Genomic DNA, 20017 nt, shown 5'->3' with positions numbered 1-20017 from the left:
AAACTGTCCTTTTGAGTTAAGATATATATTTATAATTTTAATAAATGACAAATTTAAAAAGGCATGAGCATTTTTTTGTATCGAAAAAAGTACCGAACCGCACCGTGAATTTTGTGTATCGTTGCACCCCTAATAATAGGTTTTGGGAAGTTTTTTGACCACAGTAATCGTGAAGTGAACATCTGGTATTGTGACAGCCCTATTTGGATTTATTGTGTTGAGCACTTAAAGCGTGTTGAATATTTCTTTACTGTTTTTTCTCAGGTGGAGTACCAGGCTGGCTCCAAAGGCAGTCTTCTCCCACAGCGCTACATGAATGAGATGGACAGCGCTCTGATCCCTGTCATCCATGGGGAGAGTGCAAGTGTGCCACAGACTGCCATGGACATGGAGTTCATGTTCTATATCACACATGCCATTGAATGCGCATGTAGACCATGACACACTCAAAGTTTTGGAGGCAAAAAAACAAAAACAAAGCTGCAGCTTCAGCAGCTTTGTTTCCAGCTGGAGCAGCAGCCACCCACACAGGAAGAACAACATTTCCACTCTGAGGTTTGTGATTTAGAGGGATCAATGATTGGATGATGGTTTTCTGTTAAGAAGCCATTGTACTTTTGAGTGTTTCATCTTCACCAAAGCTGCTTTAATACAAGAAGCCAAACACTAAACAAGAAATATGACAACATGACCAAAAGCAACCAAACTATTCAAAGCGCTTTCCTCTGCTCTGCCTTCCAGACTCCCTGCTGGCCTCCGTCAGTGTGGAGTACCTCAGTGAATGTTTCCTACAGACACTATGGAAGTGGCTCTCATTATTTTTACATTAAAAGTAGGGACATTACTGAGCGTAGACAGGTGATCAGGTGCTACTGTAGAGCTACTTGACATACATAGCTGGCTTGTTCTAAATGCAGACATCACAGGGCTCACTTTCTCTCAAGGTACTATGCTCTCATTTGGCATGATGGTTGTGATGATACTGCACAGGAAAACAATGGGCCTTCTGCAGGAAACTTTTTTGTAACTATGTCCTGGGGCTGGGCTGATGAATGATATTTGATTTAAATTCCAAGTTTGGTTTAGTTTTTATAAATTATCATTAAAAGGCAAACTTCATTACAGTGCACTGCTCTAAAGGACGCCTACCCACGTGCCCAGAGTTTCTCCCGGTTTAACTCAACTCGAGCTAAGAAAAGTAGAGTGTTTGATCAACAAGGTCTATCTACAGGGAGGATTAACAATCGCCTTTATGTCTATATTGCTCAGGGTCTGGGTTTTTTGTTTTTTTTGTTTTCTTTCCTCCTCAGTTGAGTCTGCTTTCTGCAACAAGTAACAGTTGGATAGCAGAGGCTTCAGCTCTCTTCCACTCACAATGTAACTGCTATGCAGGTCTCTTGGTGCACACACATCCACTGCTGCTCCCTGCCCCGTTTGCAGCAACAATCTCCCAACCAGCATGGCATGGACCAGTGATGCTAATTTTAGCTTTATGTTAAAAACAACTCCCAGTTATTTCCCAGCTGCCTACTAAAACACTCTGGTTCTCTCACGACTCTCCCCGTTTTTCATTTATTTATTTGTTTTTCATTTAAATTATATTTGACATTATATCCACTGTTAACAATTATTGAGTTTTCACATAATGCTTAAGTGTGTTCATTTTGTGTGACAGAATCACTGGTTTAATTGACATCTAGACCTGTCATGCTTTGTTACTTGTTCTGCTTTATTTGTTGTCAGTTAAGTGTTACACAACAACTAACCGTTGATGCACAACAACCTAACAAGCTGACAGTGAATAACGTGTACAAGTTACCGATCTTATATTCGCCAATAAAATGTCAGAAAAACGACAGCCATTATGACAAAAAATCCAATGAAGATGTATCCAAGTCAAAGAAACACATTCCAATGTGGATAAAAGCAAAGACTGTGCACTACATTAAACGACAGGTCTAGAATATACATGAATTTCACACGACAAAAGTGCAGGATACAACTCATTCAGGGGAGGCAGCCTCACCAGTGCAAACGGTTAGCCCAACTGAGCTGCCCAGATGTTTGGCCGTGTCTAGATGACACTTCGTAATCCTCTCAGCTGAAAGCATCTGAAAAACATTTCTCTGAGCCCAGATTGTACAACAGCAGCAATAATCAAGGATTTATTTATTCTGTCAATTATAATTCGTAATTATAAGGCCACACTTTCCTTACAGGCAATGAGAGTGATGGAAACAAACCTGTGGGAGTGAGTCTTTCCTGCATGAGGCCCAGTGTGTGTCAGTAACATGGCTGAAGTTTGCGTCTGGAACTTTACAAATGTTTTTTTATTCCTAAAAAGTGAACATATGACAGGTATATTTCTGCAGGATTAAGAGTGTTGACCTACTGACCTTGATGAAACTACAGAACTATTTGGATAATAGTATTACAACTGGTGGAGGTGAGGGGTTAAAATATTCTCTTGTAGTTGAATTTGTCTTTCTTGGTGAGTAGCTGACGTTAAAGCTGCTCATTACTGAGCTTGCAGGTGTAGCTCTTCTCAGAGCTTTAGTTTCTGTTTCCATCATCCTGCTGGCACCAAAATTGATCCAATAGTATGTTTGTCTTAAAATGTTTCCATTATTATTTGATCATCCATCTTCACACTGAGGTTTCATTTCACACTGAGATCTTACAAAAGAAAAGATGATGTCAATCCCGACAGTTTTTATTTCTCAGAAGGAGGTGTAAATGTAACAAAGAGGATGCTATATTAATTGTACACACTCTGCTTCTGGATTAAAATGTCCAGTCAGGGGAGTTAATACAAAAAAATCACTCCTGTTTTTCACAGAGATGCTCTTTCAGTGTTGATGACTTCTTGCCAGATCAAACTCAAAATACTAATGATTATTTTCTTCTTTAAGATGTTTTACGTTATCTGCTTCAGTCTCAGTTAAATGTTGTTTTTGCACAGCTAATGAGAACTCTTTCATTCAGTTCATCTCACAACTTTTACTAGTTATTTAAAAAAATGAAGGTGATTCTTTCAGATGAGAAGATTGATTGCACTATTATCAAGTCACTAACACAGATTGTATATAAACGATGGAATTGGCCACAGTAATGTCACCAGTTGGTTATGTGGGACTGAAGGTACCTGTTTTCATTGTGAGCATTGTAGTGTTTTTGAATTGGATGTGAGGCGTGATGGATTGATCAGACTGAAACTATTGCTATTCAGTTTGGTCGCCTCCTGTTGGCCATTTATAGAAATTCAGAGTTAAAGCTCTTCCACATTGGCTCCACTTTACAAGCCCAGAGGCTACCTCTATCTTTTATATAGTCTATGTTCACAAATTAGCTTAGCTTAGTTCAGTGTGACGGGTAGAAACGGGTGAAACTGTGTAGCCTGGCCTCATTCAGCCTTCAAGAACCATCAAAGCTTACAAATTATCCTGTATATTTTGTTTGATGTTTAGAAAGAAGGATGAAAACCACTGGAGTTAATTGAGTTAATTGGTGGTTGGTTTTTAGTCTGTTTACATGGATAGAGCAGCTAATTGTCTTTACCAGCTAACATCAGACTTAATGGCTGCCATTGACTGACACATTCAGTGACAGGTAACAGTAGCAGTGACACACTCAAGTATTGTCACCTTAATTCTGTGCCGACTACAAGATGCTGAAACAACTGGTTATTTTGTTCTAATGAAGACTTTGGTTTCTGTTGCAGAAAAGGCAGAACAATAACATTTTAATTATCAGCCAAATTATTATTTTTAAGTGTTGTTATTGGCCCAACTTTTCAGAGCTAATTCTCTATTGACTATTTCTTTTAAGATAAATAATTCCTATGCTTGGTCTCAATTTCGTTCATAATATTAGTTCACTTCATGTAGTACTAAAACTACTACTACATACTGACTTGTCTAGTATGTAAGTTTGGACTGATTAATTCTCAAATGGACATGTCACGTTCTGCTCTTAAGTGAAATGACATTCTGAATGTTGGACCCCGGTTGTCCCGCGAGCTACTGCATGTTCTAAACTTGTTCTGCCTCTGACCACCCATATGGACAATTTGCTGTTTGCTGCTGTTAGCTAGTAAGCTAGCAAAGCCACTATCATCAGTGCTGATGATTACAGCCTCCTGCTGGCTGAATCTTGTTTGGTGGTCCTTTTCTATCATACAAGTAGCCAAGAACTGAGACACGACGGTGGTTTCCAGTCTAAATGCAAGTCTCATCTAGCAGCTTTGTGGCTTTAGTTTAAAATTAACACACAAATGTAAGAGTGGTATCAATCTTCTCATCCAGGTTTTGTCCAGAAGGACAAAAAAAGCTAATTTCCTCAGTTTATTGATTGGAGTAGGAGCTGTTTTATACTGGGTTCATATTTTAGCATTATTTAATGTCTTTATAACAGCTTTAGGCACTTTATAAATATCAGTGTGCTGATGTGTTAGAAAAAAACACTGATGTGTGCTGATGTTAGAAAAAAAAAGGTTTGGTTTGACAGATTGCCTTCAGGCATCTGTCAAACCAAACCTTTTTTTTTTTAATTTTCTTTTTTTGGTAATGATATTTCTGGATCCAAACTGGCAGTTATCTCTTATGAGTGGGAATAATAAACGCTCCTGAAACTCAGAGTACACAGAGGTTATGTCCCTGTAAAATGCATTCACTTTTGTGTCCACTGCTTGTAGCAGTGTTTTGCAGCCTCCATTTGTCTAAAGCTAGGTGTGAGTTTGTTTGTTTTTTTTGTTTTGTTTTTTTAGGGCAAAGTGCATTGTGTCACATCTCATCTCACTTTTCAGTCAGGACTTTTTTTTTCCAAATGTATAGATGATATCCTGTATACATAGAGATTGTATCAAACCTTGTGCATTTTTTTAAATATTAAAAGTTATTTTTGAAATGTTGGTATAAAAGAAAAAAAAGTTAATATTTTTGATAGAAGGTTGGCTACATTAATTCTGCAGTTTGTGTAGCAAGCTGTTTGAGAGGAGAAACAAATCAAGAAGTGAATTAATTGTTAGAAGGTGGAAATATCTAATCTCAAAATACATGAAGCGCTTTCGTTTGACATGAATGTTTTTGGTAAAAATCTGAATACTGAGCTTAGTTATGAACTCTTCTGCAAGTCGTGCTCTAATTCTTAGCAACAACTGGGTTATTATGAATACTCGTGTAAAGACTTGTAAACCTCCAGGTTGATTGCAGTCTTCTAGATGTATGAAGGTTTATATACAGTTTTTTTTAATCACTGAAATCTGTGAGTTGTTGATTAACTTCTCCATGTGAGATATGTTTATTAAACACTAGAAAGGTCTGCCGTAACTGACTGTGTTGATTTTTAGCCATGCATGCAATGACTGAATGTTAAATTGGGAGGCTTTCTAGCTTCAGTAGAAATCTCTCACCCTTTGGAGAGGCCGTGATCTATTGCCTGAAAACTGCATTTATGTACACCTAATCTGCAGATGATATTTTCTGCTAACATAAAAGGCTGTCCAAAGATTTAGATTGGCTATAAATCTGACCTGTAAAAAACCTATGCAAATGAAATGTGTTCAGTGGACTGAGTAAGCTGAGTCTGAATCTGTATTTATATTGAATCTGTATTTAAGGTCCTTTACTAAACACCAACCACACTTTAATCAGGAGCTCACAAAGACTTACTCTTTTCCACCTAAAGCCGCTTTTGTTCTTTATGGTGGATTATCTAAAGTTGTTATTATTACCATTACCACTATTATCATCATTATTATTGTTGTTGTTGTTATTGAGTAGTTTGAAAAAGGAAAAATGTGAGTTTTGATTCTGATGTAGAAAGCGGGTATGAGGGGAAATTGTGCCGTTTATACTGCTGTGCAAACATCTCTGAAACGTCCGGCAGTGGTTTATGTAAAACGTATTGATTTTTACAAAGTCCACCTTTTTTCCCCTCCATTACAAAATGGACATGTTCTCCTTCCACAGTCCAAAGCCTAATAGCTTTGGATTTTGGGACGAGAACATGTCCATTTTGAGAAATATTTTGGGAGGCAAATTATTCAAATTTCTTTCTCTCTCGGGTCGTTAAAACAACCTTCCACTGTGTGAAAATGAGAAGTATTGATTGATTTGACGTAAGTTTTTGTAAATCATCCATTTATTCATAAGACCAGCTTTACTTTTTGAGGACCCTGCGGTCTGCATCCTAACCAGTTTCTGAATAGCCTGTGTATTTAAAGAATAAAAGAATTTTATGAAAAAATAAAACTCAACCTGCCTGTTATCTTTCTGAAAGTAAAAATATTTAACTGGAGTTTCCACTTGCTTCACAGAGTCAGGCCCACAGACTCGCCACTGTTGTATGCTGCACAGCCAGCAGGCCCTGATCATATGCTGGGGATGTATATATGTAAAAGTTTTCCGATGTACACTGGTGCATGTCTATACAAAGCTCTAAAATTCAAAGCCCCAATATTAAAGTGAACTCCAAAGTTAATGGGGATTTGGTGTAACTTAATTAGCAATGGTGTGATAAGTGAGCACTTAGAAGAGTTGCACTTACGGGCCTTACTGAACTGGCCCAAAAGAGAGGTGAAAGTGAACTAGTTTATCGGGTATCCACCCGACTCTCCCTATTAGTCATGCCATCCCTGCCCACAAATCTGTCAGGGGAAAAAACAATGACTTCTGTTTTCTCTTCATTCAGTTGAGAACAAACAAGCAAGTATCAGCTGAAGAGATTCAGATATAACAGAGACCTTTAAGGCCTCAAAACAGAACCTTGAGGTACACCATAGGGAGAAGTGGAAGAGGAGCTTTACTTAGAAGCAGCCACAGAAAAGGGTCATTCAGATAAATAAAACCACTGCAAAAGCCAAACCCCTGTACACCCAGTATCTCAGTCGATTGAGCACAATGTGATGGTCAACAAAATCTAAAGCATTTTAGCAAAACTCCCAAATTACATTTATAGATCACATAAAACTACACAGTATAAATGAGACAATACTGTCCGATGACATAACACATGCCAAATAACAACAACAAAAAAGGCAGACTTGGTTAATAGAATAAAAGCGCATTCAGTCTGCACTAGACTTAAACTGGTGGGGTTTTTTGCACTTTTGCTTGAAGGTAGCTATAGAATAAAAGCATTTTATCTCTGTTACTTTTATTGCATTACTTTACGTTTGTATAATTTTTAATGATTATCATTAAAAACATTATGGCGTATTATCAAATTTTATTGATCCCTGGGGGAAATGTACAAGCTACCCAGCAGTGTATGAAGCAAATCAAAGTAGCAACATTAAAAGGATTACACTGATAAATGGGCATGCCCTGTATAATTAAGTGATAGGATTATTTGGGGGTTGCTCATTGTGCAGTAATGTGAGCCTTTTTGAATGCCTCACCTGTAATCAGGTTTCACAAGGTGACAAAATATAAACAGATCTTTAAGCTAAAAGATGAAAGTCCACCTATTTGTGTGAGTGTGTAGTGTGTGGGCAGATCTCTGTGTAGGGGTGGGTCGGTGTGTGTGAGGGGGTGTGGCTTTTTTACTATTCTATCTCAATTTTCCCCAAGTGCTGTTCATTCACATAGGCTGCTTCCATTAAACACACAAGATCACAGAGATGAGTGGACGAATAGGAGACCTGAGCCCAAAGCAGGCTGAGATTTTAGCCGAGGTAAGACATTTACAATTAACGTTATGCAGATATATATGTTCAGTTGAATGGTTTAATTGTTCTTATCTATCAAATTGTTGTATCTGTGGGCTTCAGGTAGTGTCATATGCAGTAACTCATTGACATTGGTCTTTGGTCTCATCAAAATTGGTTGATGTTATCCTGTGAGTTTACTGAGATGTATCTATTTTTCCACACAACGAAACACACCACTTTATGTTAATGTCTTGTCTTGTAACATAAATTTAGGGTGGTGGGTTAAGCCTGGAGGAAAGTTTAACTATTCTCTTTTTGAATAAATTGAAACTACAAATAAATTTAAAAAATCATTTTGTAGCTTGAACTGATGAGGCCAAGTTAGTACTTTTTGGGCCATTAACAGTCTTTATTATAAACTAGGTATCTCCTGGTTGTAGTTTCATATATTTGTATGACCAACATATATTTGATTGCCTGTGATTGCACACTGTTATGTACAGACATGAGAGTGGTATCAAACCTCTCTTACTTTGCAATAAAGCGACCAAGTCTAATTCTGCAAATGTAAAACTGTTCCTTAAATAATAAAATAACTTTGTCTTCTCTCTGGTTCTCTCACTTCCAGTTTCGGGAGAGGATTCAGGACATCCTTCCAAGCTTGCCTGCGCAGCATGATCACTACCTCCTGCGCTGGCTCAGAGGTGAGACTTGCATTTATGTACAACACACACTGAAGCCACCTATTTATAGCAACAATCACCCAAGTCTAGAGTGACTAAAGAAGAATGTAAAAAAACAGAACCAGCTGGAAAAGATGAGTGACAATTAACAACAAAAAATCACGTGGAAAGGAGAGATCTTCGATTCAGTACACTAAATGTATGCCAGTCTCTCTTTTAAAGAATGAATCTGTTTTACTTTGACACATATTTCATATATGTTAGTGTTCTGTGTATTTACAAATATTTCAATGAAAGTGCTTAAATATTGCCACTTACTGTTAATTTATTCTTCTGCCCTACTACAAGAATGACTTTGTCAATCCAATTACTTATCAGACTCCAACCCTGATATGAAGTGTGCATTCTTACTGTTCAGGTGTGTTGAGAAGCTGTAACTATCTTAAGATAAGAAAGATAAGATACTTAACGTTGAGTGAAACACAACAAACATATAACAAAATAAGTGGAAAGGTACGAGGGTCAATAAAAGTTAAAAACGAAACGTAAACCAAAGTAAATTGACTCAAATAAAATAAGGATGAAGTCGGATGCAAATATGAAATTATTTATTAAATAACAAAGTAAAATGTTTCAAAAATCAACAAAGGAAAAATCTGATTTCAAATGGCTTAATGAATATAAACAGCACATATCAGATGGCCCAGCGTAACAGAGGCCAGAGCATTGTGTTTGCGTCTGTTCTCTGCTGTAACAGTGAGCGAACAGATGATTTTCTGCTACGCAGACCTGTTGTATTGTAAGGACTATTGGGTGACATATTAAAGATTTCCTGTATCAGTACTTGTGGCAGCTATATACCCTCATATAGAGGCTAAATAACTAATAATGCTATAAATTAGAAGATTTCAGTAACGGGATATTTTTGCACAGAATGAAAGCTTGTGGTATACCACGAACTTTTCAAGGCTGCCAGTATACTCTACAAGTATACTGGCAGCCTTATAATGCCTGAGGCTACCTTCAGTCTCTGGTAAACTCTGATATTTAAAGCAGTTGAGTAGGAATAAACAAACAAACCTGTTCCGAACATGAAACTAAATCCAGTTTCAGTGCAAGAGTGTAGGCATACCAAAGCTGGAGGGTTCAGTATCGGCAGAATACTTCTTTCAAGGGACTGATCTCATAAATATAACCTATGCATTCATGTTGATTATCTATTATTGCCTACAAATTTGAGTTTTTCTTTTCTTTTTTGGGGGGGGAGGGAGTACTGCATTATATTAAATTTCATGCCTCTAACACAACAAGAGGGGCAAAACGTTTTACGTAGTAAGTTTATTGTGTCATTTTACTAAACGATCTGAATCTGAAGTGTGTGGTATAAGGACTCCAGACTTTTAATAAGGTGGTTTTAAATCAGTCTTCTTGTTAATTTCCACTGCCAGTGAAATAAAAGTCATTGGGTAATGCATTAAACATGTGAGCTTAGAATGAGGGAGAAGGCCTCCCTTTCTCTGAATAGCATTGGAATTGCATTCTATCTGATGCTGTGTTTAAGGGTCCAGTGAGACCTAAAAAGAAATCAAACCTGGCTGGAGATAAAGAAACATAGTATTTTCACATGGGCTTATACTTGGAAGGAAGTTTACTAACATACAAAAAACAATTAAAGATTTTATATAAAGGAAGTGGAGTAAATGAAGTAAACATAATTTAAATGTGGAAATATACCTACCTCATACAGTACTCGAGTAAATTCAGTTATCGCAACTGATTATGTAAAGTATAATAAATCAGAAATTAGAAGTAACTTCAGTTTTATTATGCTAGCTTGTGTTTCCAGTTATTAAGGTTTAATGAATGGTGACGATTTTTATTCCCATCTATTCTTTCCATACAAGCAGAGCAGCTGCAGGAAGAGCTGATATACATCAGAAAACATTGTTTTTTTTAAAAAACAACCTTTTCTGGCTGCATTAACTGACTTTCCATTCTTTGGAAAGTCAGTTTATCGAATAACCTGTCAAATTAATATTACTGAATCATGGTTAGTGGTGGCTCAAACAAAAGAGGACCCTTCTATCATAGAAATGTATCAGGATAAATTATGAATGTATTTTTTTTGCATGAATAGTCAATGAAAATGTGCCATATGTGCAGTTTTCACATATGGCACATATAATCATTTTGATTTTTTTTGTACATTGCAGTTGATTGACTGAAATAAATATGACCCAAACTGTTAATTTTCACATTTTCTGTTTCTACATTTTGAATCTAAATTTCAGATTGATGTAAAATTCAACCTGAAATTTGACCTCATTCACTCTGCATTCACTCTGAAAACTTCTAATCTGACATATTATTCTGTGGTTTGCATGTGACATTAGTTTCTGTTGATGAGTAACTTGTTCCATGTGTTAAACAGCCTGTAGCTCCTGGTACCCACACACCAAGAAGCACTGCAGAATTAATGTAAACGTTTGTATACTTCTAAATACTAAATTAATTAATTATTAAGCATTTACTTCAGTGATAAAGCACAGAAACTAAGATCATAAAGAACTGTCAAATGAACATAATACCAAATGTGAAAAAACTACTACCTAATTAGGATGAAATTACAGAGGGAATTATTTTGTTGTTGAACAAGTGCTCAGATGTTTCCCATCTGATTCATCTTAATCTGACATTTTTGGGGAATAAAAAGTTTACATGTTCTTTTGCCTACTAATGTTTAGATTAAACAGCTGATAGATGTAGCATATTGTCTGATTTGTAGTTAAATCGGGATTAACTGCATGGCACGTGTAATAAAAGATATTTAAACCTGCTCACATACTCCCAATGTATAGGTATAAACTACCCAAAAAAGCAAAACAAGACAGACAGAAAACAAAAAACCTTTTTAACCTACATGTTTGAAGCATGGGTTCAGTCTGTATCAAAGACTGAAATGTTTTATTTCCTGTAATCTGATGGAAAACATGTATTAAAATGAAGTGCATTTACATGCTGTAGCTACAAATGTCACTCTTTTGTTTACCCTCCATTCCATGCAGCTCAAGAGGGAAAAACTGCCCAGAAAAACAGACATGAAACATGTTGTCCCGAAGACACTTGTGTTTTTAACAGAACTGCATTTTAAATTTCTTGTACTGATAAAAGCTGGTAAAGACTCACTGCTCACTGTTGCACTCTTTAACTGAAACATGATGCTCAAACTTGAAAAGACTTTCCGATAGAACATGTCTCCTCCAGCTTCTTAGCACAGACAGGCTACATGCTATATATAAAATATGGCCATGGATAAACCTGGACTCTTTCTAATGGCCAGCAGTGAGCCATTACTGAGTCAGACTCAAAGAAGTCTAAGCTATTGACCCATCAACTCTTGTGATCTGTGACCTCAGTAAACAGTTTGTTGAACAGTTTATGGTTTCAGTGGCTAATTTCAAGGCTTACTGAACACATCATGATGTTTACTTTTAGTTCAAAGGGAGGATAAAGCACTGTGAAACTGACCATTGGGCTTGCAGTGTCCCTCCGTTTCTCAGTAAGATCCACTCAACTTTAATCATGACTGAGTTTAAACACCAAGCTGGTGACAGTGAAAAATCTCAGCTTGAGTTTTCTGCTGCTCAGTTTTCTCAAAATCCTGTGTTTTAGTTGGTATACGATGATGTAAAGACAAGAAATCAGTAATTAACTGTCCTGCAAGTAGTCAAAAGAGTACTTGCATCTGTTCTGTGTCTGCTTCAAAACCTGTCCTACAGGTTCACCATATATTCCATACTTGAACCAGAGCAGGATGATGCATTATGATGCATTCAGGGAAACAGCCCCCCCCCCCAAAAAAAAACAAACCACAGGAGGAAAGTTTTATTTTTTTGTATATGAAACATTCTTTTATTAGATTTGTTCATGTAACCTGTGAGCTCAGTCACGCCATCTGTTGCCTCTCTTTCCGCTAGGCTAATGACCTACTGGCTGCCATCTTTACATGTGACCTGTTGTCTTATGTAATGTTTTAGCATTTAGTTAGATAAGCTTACCTTCCAAAAAAGTTGCGATATACTATTTTTATGTGAGATATAAAGTTGCATATATGGCATAACACTCTCTACTAAAATGCGGTGTAGTAACAACAATGCCCTTTGTTTTTTTTTAATCAGGTTATTTATGAAAGCCTTAGTCATCTTTAAGTTAATCATTGATTTCTTACCTATCACTTTTGTCTGACAGTTTAAAGAGTTTGAACCTGGAGTCAATGCCATTCTCAGTGTAAATGTTTGTTTTCTTCTGTGCAAAACCAGACTTGGTCTTGGTCTCCAAGCTTGATCAAGAGTAAGCTTCAAAGCACTGACTACTGCTGTTTCAGCTGAGCTACAATTTAATTAAGTTGTCCTGGTGATTTTTAAAAAGACTGTGATATTTTTTGTCTTCCTGTATTTAACAACACAAAAGTCAAACTGAGTTCTAAATCTTTATGAAGTATCATGAAATAGGTAGAGCTTTGAGAGCAGTCCCTACAAGAATCTGGCATAGTTTCTAATCATTTTGAGACTTGACACTAGCTTTAGTTTTGTCAAATTGTAAACTGCAGTAAAAGTATCATGTCAGCTGGTCAGTGCATTCACTCCATGATGCTACCATGTGGAAGAACACATCAGACTATACATTAGAGTTTGACTGATTAGTTTAAGGTATGGTTCGAGTGAAGAACAGATTACAGTCTGGGTGATCTGGTTTAGAAAGTTAGACACAGATTAGAATGCTCGTTTGTTGTTTTCACCTTTCACCAACTACAGCACCCATTGTACATGTGTACATGGGTACTGGACGATGCTCCAACAGAAACCAGAACAGTTCTACAACAACAGCAGTCTGACACTGCATATTACCATCAAGGTCTAAATTCCCTCACTCCACGCCACGCATGAATTGATTCCCTGGATCCAGGAGAACATCTGGATCTGAAAGCCTGTGATATGTTCTTGACAACCTCAAGAAAATGTCTCACAATTTTGCTTATTTCAATTTGATATGTATTTCAAAAATGGTAAATAAATCTTTGGTGAATTTGTTGATTAGGATTGCGTCCAAAAGTCACATTGTTATTCAAGCCTTTTTTTATTATAATTTTTAAAATAATCTGACAAAGAAACTAACTAAAAGACACACAACACCAATTACATAATTTCCCTGTTGAAGCTAATAATAGGGTAAAATGTTTGAAAGAAGACACTTTTTAATTTTCTAGCAGTAGTCAGCTCTGACTATTTCAGATCTTTCTGTACAGAGAGCACAAACGCTCAGAAACAGTGTTTTCTTGGTTGGAGATACTGTTACGGCATTTTGAATCAGTGACTTAGGTGATTTATGCTCTGATCAATAATGCAGGGCTCTGTCTGTTCACTCAGCTGTTTAAAGGTCCATAGTTCAGAGGGACTCAGATAAACGGGGGTCTCTGTGTCTGCAGTTCAATATTTGCACTTAGGGTTAACCTTGGCCAGTCTCTTTGCTTGAGTAAAAAGAGAAAAAAGTAAAAAAAGTAAAAAGTATCATAAGGTTTCTGTTTTATGATCATCAGATATTGTTGATGGTCTTTTAAGTTTACTTTCCTCTTCTGTATGCAATCATGATCAATCTACTTAAAGGGCTAATTATTTGTATTAAAATGTTTAATATTGCTTGGATAGTATCATGGCTAACTTTTTAAGGATTCTTTTTGGAAACATTTTTTTCTTTCTCTTTTGGTGGTGATTTGTTGAGATGTTTGAGAAAAAGGGGGAGGGGGAAGAAAGAAAGATTTCTTTTCAGGTGTCCTATAGTTTTCCATTTAAAAAGTAATAAACTGGCAACCACAAACCAAATTTAAAAAAAAAAAGAAGAAAAAACAAAACTATAAAGGAAGAAATGTATTTTCTTTGTTCTTAGTTAAAATAGGTATTTTATTTTCCCAGAAGATGGTGTCTTCTCATAGTGTCTCACAGTAACCTGGCATTTCAGTGTTACAGAAGTGGCGTTGTCAGTTTGATTGTATATGTGTCTGATGTGGGATTTCTTTCTTTTCTTTTTTTCAGCCCGTAGCTTCAATGTTCACAAAGCTGAAAGCATGATCAGGAAGGTAAGCTCTGTGTTGTTCAGACAGTGAGAGCCTGTTTGCTCTTCAAGTACCCAACTAACACCTAACACGTATTTCTACCTGGTGCTGCTTTTCAAATCTCTGTACTAAATGTATTAAATCCATTAAAACTGTATTTACTTTTTAGATATTACATAAAACGCATATGACGAGTTTATATAACACAGCGCAATGTTAAAGATTAATCCAGTGTTTGATTTGTGGCCCTCTTTCTAGGGAATTTAGTTAGTGACTCTTTTCATGTTCAAGGACAAAGTAATATAGGACAATGTATAGTAAAGTAAATTCATGGAATTAATGGATCAGACTTTATGCCTATAGTTTTAGGGAACCTAGTGCACGTATTTCCAGCTATATATCTTTTCAGGATTCACAGCCTAAAATAATCCTCATTGTGATTGGCTGAGTGATAAAGTGATAAAGGCACAGGTGAATTGGGCTTATGAAATACACAAACAGAGCTGTGTAGTTGAGATGATCATATTAGTGAAATCTGCTCTCACTGACATCAAACAAATCCAAGAGTGGAAAAACTTAGTGAAAGCAGAATGTTTAGAACAGTCTGAGGGCAGAGCATTGGGCTCACAGAGGTTACTTAATGGACTCTTTGTCTGAAATTCTGGACATATTTAATATAAGCAGCCAACCATTGTAACAGTATATACTGTATATATGAAACAGAAAATAAAGAAAAGCATGAAAAAAGCTTCTTCCATTTCAAAACATGAAATCATTTCTAGAATAATAGCTATGGAGTGTCTTTGACAGCTGGAGCGGTTGTGGGGATACACATTACTCTGTGTTTGCCTGGTTTTTGTAAGCTTTAGTCTTTAACTTTTCCGGCCTTGTTGTCTTCGACCTCTGCAGCATGTGGTGTTTAGGGAACAGATGAAAGTAGACACCATCCTATCTGACTGGAAACCTCCAGAGGTAACCTACTGCATTTTCTTTTTAGCTAATATTTGTGAAAAAGTAGTCTGAACTGAGGATGAAGGGGACTGTTGTTAAATGAGCAGTCTTTCGGACTCTGTAGTTTTTGAAGGTCACATTTTTTTCCTTTATGAATCCATCTCTCAGGTGATTGAGAAGTATGTATCTGGAGGGATGTGTGGCTATGACCGTGAGGGAAGTCCAGTCTGGTACGATGTGATTGGCCCTCTGGATCCTAAAGGTCTGCTGATGTCAGCCACCAAACAGGACTTCCTGAAGACTAAGATCCAAAACACAGAGATGCTACGGCAGGAATGTCAAAAACAGTCTGAAAAGGTCAGCCAGGAGTTCTCTGTTCTTCCCTTTCCACTCCTCTCTGCTAGTCTCTTCTAATGTTACTGTGTCTCTCTCTCAGTTGGGGAAGTACATTGAATCCATCACTCTAATCTATGACTGTGAAGGACTTGGATTGAAGCACATTTGGAAACCTGCTATTGAGACCTATGGAGAGGTTTGTTATCAGCTTTTGTAACAATCACCCACTCATACACACGAAACATCTATGTGTAATTACTGCTTTCGGCCATGTAGATCCTCACCATGTTTGAAGACAACTATCCTGAAGGCTTGAAGAGGGTGTTTCTCATCAAAGGTACATAAGACCATTTGTCTGCATATTTGATTTCCACGTTCTGTTTCAGAATTTTGGTTGATAATTTGTATCTTTTGCTGCAGCGCCCAAAATGTTTCCTGTGGCCTACAACCTGATCAAACACTTTCTGTGCGAGGAAACACGGCGCAAGATCATTGTTTTGGGAAGTAAGACAACTTTATCCCAGTGTTCTCTGAGTCTTTACTTGATCTTGATGCTAACATTAGCATGCTGAAGTAACAATGCATAAACAAAGTACTTGCAAAAAGCAGAGATGGGATTCTGAGACCACCCATGTGAAAGTCTTCCATTACTTGGCTACGTCTAGAAATTCTGTCCATAAAAATTACAAACAGAATTGATGACAAAGGGCAGCCCTGGCGGAGATCATCATGAACGAGTCCGACTTATCGCCGGCTATGCGGACCAAGCTCTTGCAATGTTTCTATAAGGACTGAATGACCCGTAGCAATGTGCCAGACACCCCATACTCCTCCCAATGCACCTCTCACAGGACATTCCGAGGGACTGCTTTCTCCAAGTCCATAAATCACATGTAGACTAGTTGGGCAAACTCTCATGCACCCTCAAGTAGCCTTGAGAGGATATAGAGCTGGTCCGGTGTTTCACGACCACGAACCACATTACGGCCACAGCACGGTGCAGCGACTTTGGCAGTGGACATGGTCTATTCTGACTCATAATGCTTTTGAAGCTCTGCTGGAGGTGTGTGTTGAAGATCTCGTGCACCGGGGCCTATACGTTTAGGCATGCCAGGTCTGTCCAGAGAAGGGCTTGAGTTGACAACTCGAGCCCTTCTCTTTACCCAAGTGTCCAGAACATTTGGCCGCAGGTCTGGTGATACAATTATAAAATCGATCATCGACCTACTGCCTAGAGTTTCCTGGTGCCATGTGGACCACCATGTTTTAACTTATGTTAAAACATGGTGTTTGTTTTGGACAAACTGTGGTTTGCACAGAAATCCAACAATAAAACACAGCTTGGGTTCAGATCCAGGAGGCCATTCCTCCCAATTATGCCTCTCACCCAGGGCAACTCTAGACTAACACAGAGTCCAGCCCGGCTCCAGGAGACTGGTTCTAGAGCCCAAGCCGTGCGTTGAGGTGAACCCAACTATATCTCATGAGGATGAGCTGGTACGAATCTCTGGTGGGCTCCTTCCCCACCAGAGAGTTGACATCCCATGCCCCAATCTTGGTAGCTGGGGATCGATCCACCAGGGCTTCTGTGCTACCTGGCACACATTGCACCTGACCCCTATGGTCAATATGCAGTCTTTCTTATATTTACTATTTAGAGTTTATAATTTTACTCTTTTCATCTACATGAATGTCAACCTATAAAGGAACTAAGGTCATGAAAAAAGCAGTCTTATTAAACTAAAAAGTTTTAAATTACAATATTGTGTTTACAGGTAACTGGCAAGAAGTGCTACGTGAACATATTGACCCAGATCAGCTTCCAGTGGTGTATGGAGGAACTCTGACTGACCCTGATGGAGATCCCCGCTGCAGAACCATGGTGAGAGCAGAGGGAAAGACTGATTAAATACAATGCTGTTCCTCTAAAATTGGAGACTAAAGTGATGCGTGTTTTTGTGTATTGTGGTTGCAGATCAATTTTGGTGGTACAGTTCCCAAGTCCTACTATGTGCAGGATTCAGTGAAGGTTCAGTATAACAAAAGTGTGACCATCAGCCGTGGCTCTGTCATCCAGCTGGAGTATGAGGTTCCTGCAGCCAGCAGCCTCCTGAGGTACAGCAGGTTTATTCTGTGTTCTGAGAACTCTGAATCACTGACTTGTAGTGTGTGTTTGTGGTGATTTAGTGATATAGACTTTAAAATAAAATAAAAAAAATACTAAAACTGCCACTCATGATGAATTCATTATTGCTTGTCAGGTGGCAGTTTGCCAGTGATGGAGCAGATATTGGGTTTGGAGTGTACAAGAGGACTAAAGAGGGCAGCCAACAGAAGATAGCTGAAATGCAGCAAGTTCTGCCCAGCGAGCGCTACAATGCACACTTGGTCCCTGAAGATAGCTGTCTCACCTGTCCTGAGCCCGGAGTCTGTAAGTAATTCACAGCTGTGTGTACAGGTACTTTTGCAGTAATGTCTGCAGAATTAGTCTGTAACAATGAAAATTGCTCCTTTCATTTTGCTTCCAAGGCGCCAGACTTTCTTGTTATTTTTTCTTTAAGTGGACTTGAGCAACAGTCCTCCAGCTTTCTGAAGATCTTTCAAACTCTAGTCAAAGACCGTTTATATAGGAATCCTTTTTGTTTGTTTGTTGAGGCACTTTAACAATTGACATGTGAATCATTTAAGCATATTCAAGGCTCCTAACTCACGGGACATAACGGATAACTTAAATTCAATTTTAAATTGTAACTTTACGTACCTTGTTACTAGCAGCCTGTTGTAAAAACACAAAGCCCATCATTTATTCCCTTTTCCTTAGCTAAATGTCAGACTGCCTTTCAAACCACCAAAGATAACAGTTTAATAGGCATACAATAGTACTTTTGCACTAACAAGGTGATTCCCAAAGAGCTATTGACCAAAAACTTGGCATATCTCAACATGGTATGCAGTGGGTCCTTAGAAAATGTGAGGAAACTGTCAAGTGGAGGACAAAAGAAAATGTGGCAGGCCTCAAAAAATTACCTACAGCAGATGAGAAGTTGAGGTATACCAAATTACATAAAAACTGGACTGAAAATCAAGTGCCAATAAATGTTATGTAGTGATGACTCCAGATGTGAAATTTTGGTTTAAATTGTCATCGATATCAGGACAGAGGTACAATAGTGAGTGTCTTACAGTCATAATACAGTGAAGGCTCTCGCTAATCCAGTATGACCTTTATGTGAAAGCAGTGAGGGATCATCTGGACAGAGAATGTAGCAAAAGGCAGCCAGCATCCAAAGCTCTTCTTTGGATGCTATAGGGTGTTCACATATTCAGAATCAACAAAATTCTTATTAAAACACAACCTGTCACATTTATAGATTTTGTTTTGATTTTAAAAATCAGGTATAAAAGATTTTAGAGTGATTTAGAAGTGTAGCTGTAACGCGGTGATTTCCCTTGTGGGATCAATAAAATATTTTATGTGTTTACAGGATGCTAGCTTTTCTTAGCTGTTAGTGACTGTATCCTTTGCTTTGTGCAGATGTGCTGTGTTTTGATAACAGCTACAGCATCCTTCAGTCCAAGAAAGTGAGATACAAGGTTGAAGTTATTCCACCGGCAGATGTTCTGATGCAATGTTCACGCAGCAGTGGTGATGGAAGGCTACAGTGAGGACATCCACAGCTGAGAGGACACAGTTCTGATCTTTGTTACTAGTTAGCTATGTCATCCCATCGGGGCTAAATTACCTCCACTTCTTCCACTGTGTTCAGTATGTATGAATTCATGATACACACATGCATACATTTGTTGTAATTTTATTACGAAGTGACTTAAAACCAGCCTGAATTTGGGGGAGTCACAGCTGAATCTGCAGCTTTCTTTATCTTTATAGAACTTTTCACTGATTAAAACTTGGAGTTTACCTGACTAACTGCTAAACAACCCATGATAGCTGATTTTACTGGTCACTTTGAATCAGCAAAAAAAAAAAAAAGTCTGTGAACACATGTCATTAACAACATCACCAGTCAGACCAAGATTATCATGTATTTGGAGATGTTTTTGTATACATGTGATTCATTTTTAGCTCTGTTTTTGGTATCTACCCCCTTTTAGATCTTGGGGGGGGGTTCAGCCCCATTTTGATCACAAAATTCATCTATATGTAGTCTGTGAGTTAAGCTTGTGAGGGAAGTTAAACAAAATTTCTAAATCATCAATCAATATATATTTCTCAATCAAACGCTAAATCATGAGATAACATATGAACATGTATTTACACATACATTT

General features: G+C 37.7%; 2 protein-coding genes across 4 annotated transcripts in view; both read left to right on the top strand.

The window, feature by feature from the left end:
- Window positions 1-6259, top strand: part of zfyve16 (zinc finger, FYVE domain containing 16) — a 38358-nt gene extending 32099 nt beyond the window's left edge. For 2 of the 3 annotated variants that reach the window (XM_063477956.1, XM_063477955.1), the window contains one exon: window positions 265-6259. In XM_063477956.1, the coding sequence (XP_063334026.1) occupies window positions 265-441 (177 nt within the window). In that variant the 3' untranslated portion in view covers window positions 442-6259. The remainder of the gene's footprint in view (window positions 1-264) is intronic. The other variant, XR_010094304.1, reaches the window with a different exon arrangement.
- Window positions 6260-7575: 1316 nt separating this feature from the next.
- On the top strand, window positions 7576-19920 carry LOC134631966 (SEC14-like protein 2). The gene is made up of 12 exons (XM_063480542.1): window positions 7576-7675; window positions 8280-8355; window positions 14424-14467; window positions 15353-15415; window positions 15563-15751; window positions 15831-15926; window positions 16007-16067; window positions 16151-16234; window positions 17506-17612; window positions 17706-17845; window positions 17992-18161; window positions 19266-19920. Exons 1-12 carry the CDS (start codon window positions 7622-7624, stop codon window positions 19394-19396), a joined length of 1215 nt encoding a protein of 404 aa, XP_063336612.1. The 5' UTR covers window positions 7576-7621; the 3' UTR covers window positions 19397-19920.
- Window positions 19921-20017: the final 97 nt, after the last annotated feature.

Source organism: Pelmatolapia mariae, linkage group LG7 (genome assembly GCF_036321145.2).
Source record: "Pelmatolapia mariae isolate MD_Pm_ZW linkage group LG7, Pm_UMD_F_2, whole genome shotgun sequence".
NCBI classification, from domain to species: Eukaryota; Metazoa; Chordata; class Actinopteri; order Cichliformes; family Cichlidae; genus Pelmatolapia; species Pelmatolapia mariae.
The sequence above is the reverse complement of the archived record's forward strand: the minus strand, read 5'-3'. Positions and strand labels throughout refer to the sequence as shown.

Coding starts and splice junctions, on each gene's coding strand:
- LOC134631966 (XM_063480542.1), top strand. CDS start 7,622: ATGAGTGGACGAATAGGAGACCTGAGCCCAAAGCAGGCTGAGATTTTA. Junction 15,416..15,562: donor CTGACTGGAAACCTCCAGAG/GTAACCTACTGC, acceptor TCCATCTCTCAG/GTGATTGAGAAGTATGTATC. Junction 17,846..17,991: donor GCAGCCAGCAGCCTCCTGAG/GTACAGCAGGTT, acceptor ATTGCTTGTCAG/GTGGCAGTTTGCCAGTGATG.